At 40.6% G+C, this 1,625-nt stretch overlaps 1 protein-coding gene across 1 annotated transcript in view; it reads right to left on the bottom strand.

The window, feature by feature from the left end:
- The window catches only part of Cep350 (centrosomal protein 350), a 147,974-nt gene that overhangs the window by 20,719 nt on the left and 125,630 nt on the right, over window positions 1–1,625 (bottom strand). Inside the window, exon 32 of the mRNA XM_013352491.2 lies at window positions 979–1,061. Coding sequence (XP_013207945.1) covers window positions 979–1,061 — 83 coding nt within the window. The remainder of the gene's footprint in view (window positions 1–978; window positions 1,062–1,625) is intronic.

A 1,625-nucleotide genomic window follows, 5' to 3' on the forward strand; every position in this document is an offset into this window, starting at 1 on the left:
AAACCCTGTCTCGAAAAACCAAAAAAAAAAAAAAAAGATTATTATATCTGCAAATCTATGACCTTAAGGGCTAAAGTGGCAAACTAAGAAGAAAATAGGACATAATGAGCTAACAGGATTTTGTTCAAACCCCACTTTATCATTAATGGTAGGAAGGCAGCTTTTGTTTGTCTCAGCTGAGTTTCCAATGTTTTCTTTTCAGTAATAATTTTCTAATAATTGTTATCTTTGAGTTAAATCAAAAAATAAAAACTACAATCATCTATCACATAATAGATATACAATCTGATTAAGGAGGAATTTAGAGATGATAATAGTAAGCAGCTATATGGTTTTCATGCCTACTTTATCAGAAATATGGGACAATAAAAACTGATTTAAAGAAGCAAGTGCTGGGACAAAACAGTCACTTGGGAGTCTAAGGCAGAAGGATAACATGAGCCCAATAGTCCTAATCAGAGTAAGCAACAATCCAGACCCTGTCAGAAATAAAACACCAAGATGAAATCCAAGCAATGTAAAATGCTAAATAATTGAGGAAATGAACTTCTCTAAATTAGAAATTTTGTGTGTATGTTTGCCACATGTGTGAGTGCCCGAGGAGTCCAGAAGAGGGAGTCAGGGCCTCTGGAGCTGGAGTTAGTGACGGTTACAACCAGTCTGAGGTAGGTGCTGGGAACACTCTTAATTGCTCAGCCATCTCTGAAGCCCCAGATATTCACTTTTATAATTTATTTATTTTAGTAATTTATGTGCATTGGTGCTTTGCCTGCACCGGTGAAGGTATCAGATCTTGGAATTAGACATTTGTCAGCTGCCATGTGGGTGGTGGGATTTAAACCTGGGTCCTCTGGAAGAACAGTCAGTGCTCTTTAATCACTGAGTCCACTCTCCAGTCCCCAGAAATTCCCTTTTGTAGAGGTGGAATTCTATGGTCTTAATCTCTGGTTGTATAGCTTAGTTCTTTCAGGCACATACCAATGTGTTCGGCAATCGATGCCAAGGATCCTCTGGAACGCTCTGACTCTGTTACAGATTTCCAATTTTTTGCTGCTTCAGATCTGAAATGAAGAAAGTAATAGTAAGATGAAATATATGCAGACACTACAATAACTGACAATAAATAGAACATTCCTAGACAAGTCTCTCCTCTTCTCTAAGGAGGTACTTCAAACAGTTGCCACCTCAGAAAGTCAAGCCGGTTTCTGGTCGGCCCTTGTCATTCTCTGTGGTTGAACTCCACGAGAAAAGTGGAGGTCACCAGGTACCAGGTCACATCACCTCATCTTTCTCCTTACACATCCATCTAGATTTCTAACTAATCAACTTCTTTTCCTCCTGCTTCCTGAGGGCAGAAGTATGTCTTTACGGGCAAAAGTATCTCTCTCTCTCTCTCTCTGTCTCTCTCTCTGTCTCTCTCTCTCTCTCTCTGTCTCTGTCTCTCTCTGTCTCTCTGTCTGTCTGTCTGTCTCTCTCTGTCTCTGTCTGTCTCTCTGTCTCTCTCTGTCTGTCTCTCTGTCTCTCTGTCTGTCTCTCTGTCTCTCTCTCTCTCTGTCTCTCTCTCTGTCTCTCTCTCTGTCTCTCTCTCTCTCTGTCTCTCTCTCTGTCTCTCTCTCTGTCTCTCT

The sequence above is a fragment of the Microtus ochrogaster genome (assembly GCF_000317375.1).
Source record: "Microtus ochrogaster isolate Prairie Vole_2 chromosome 6 unlocalized genomic scaffold, MicOch1.0 chr6_random_2, whole genome shotgun sequence".
Lineage (NCBI taxonomy): Eukaryota > Metazoa > Chordata > Mammalia > Rodentia > Cricetidae > Microtus > Microtus ochrogaster.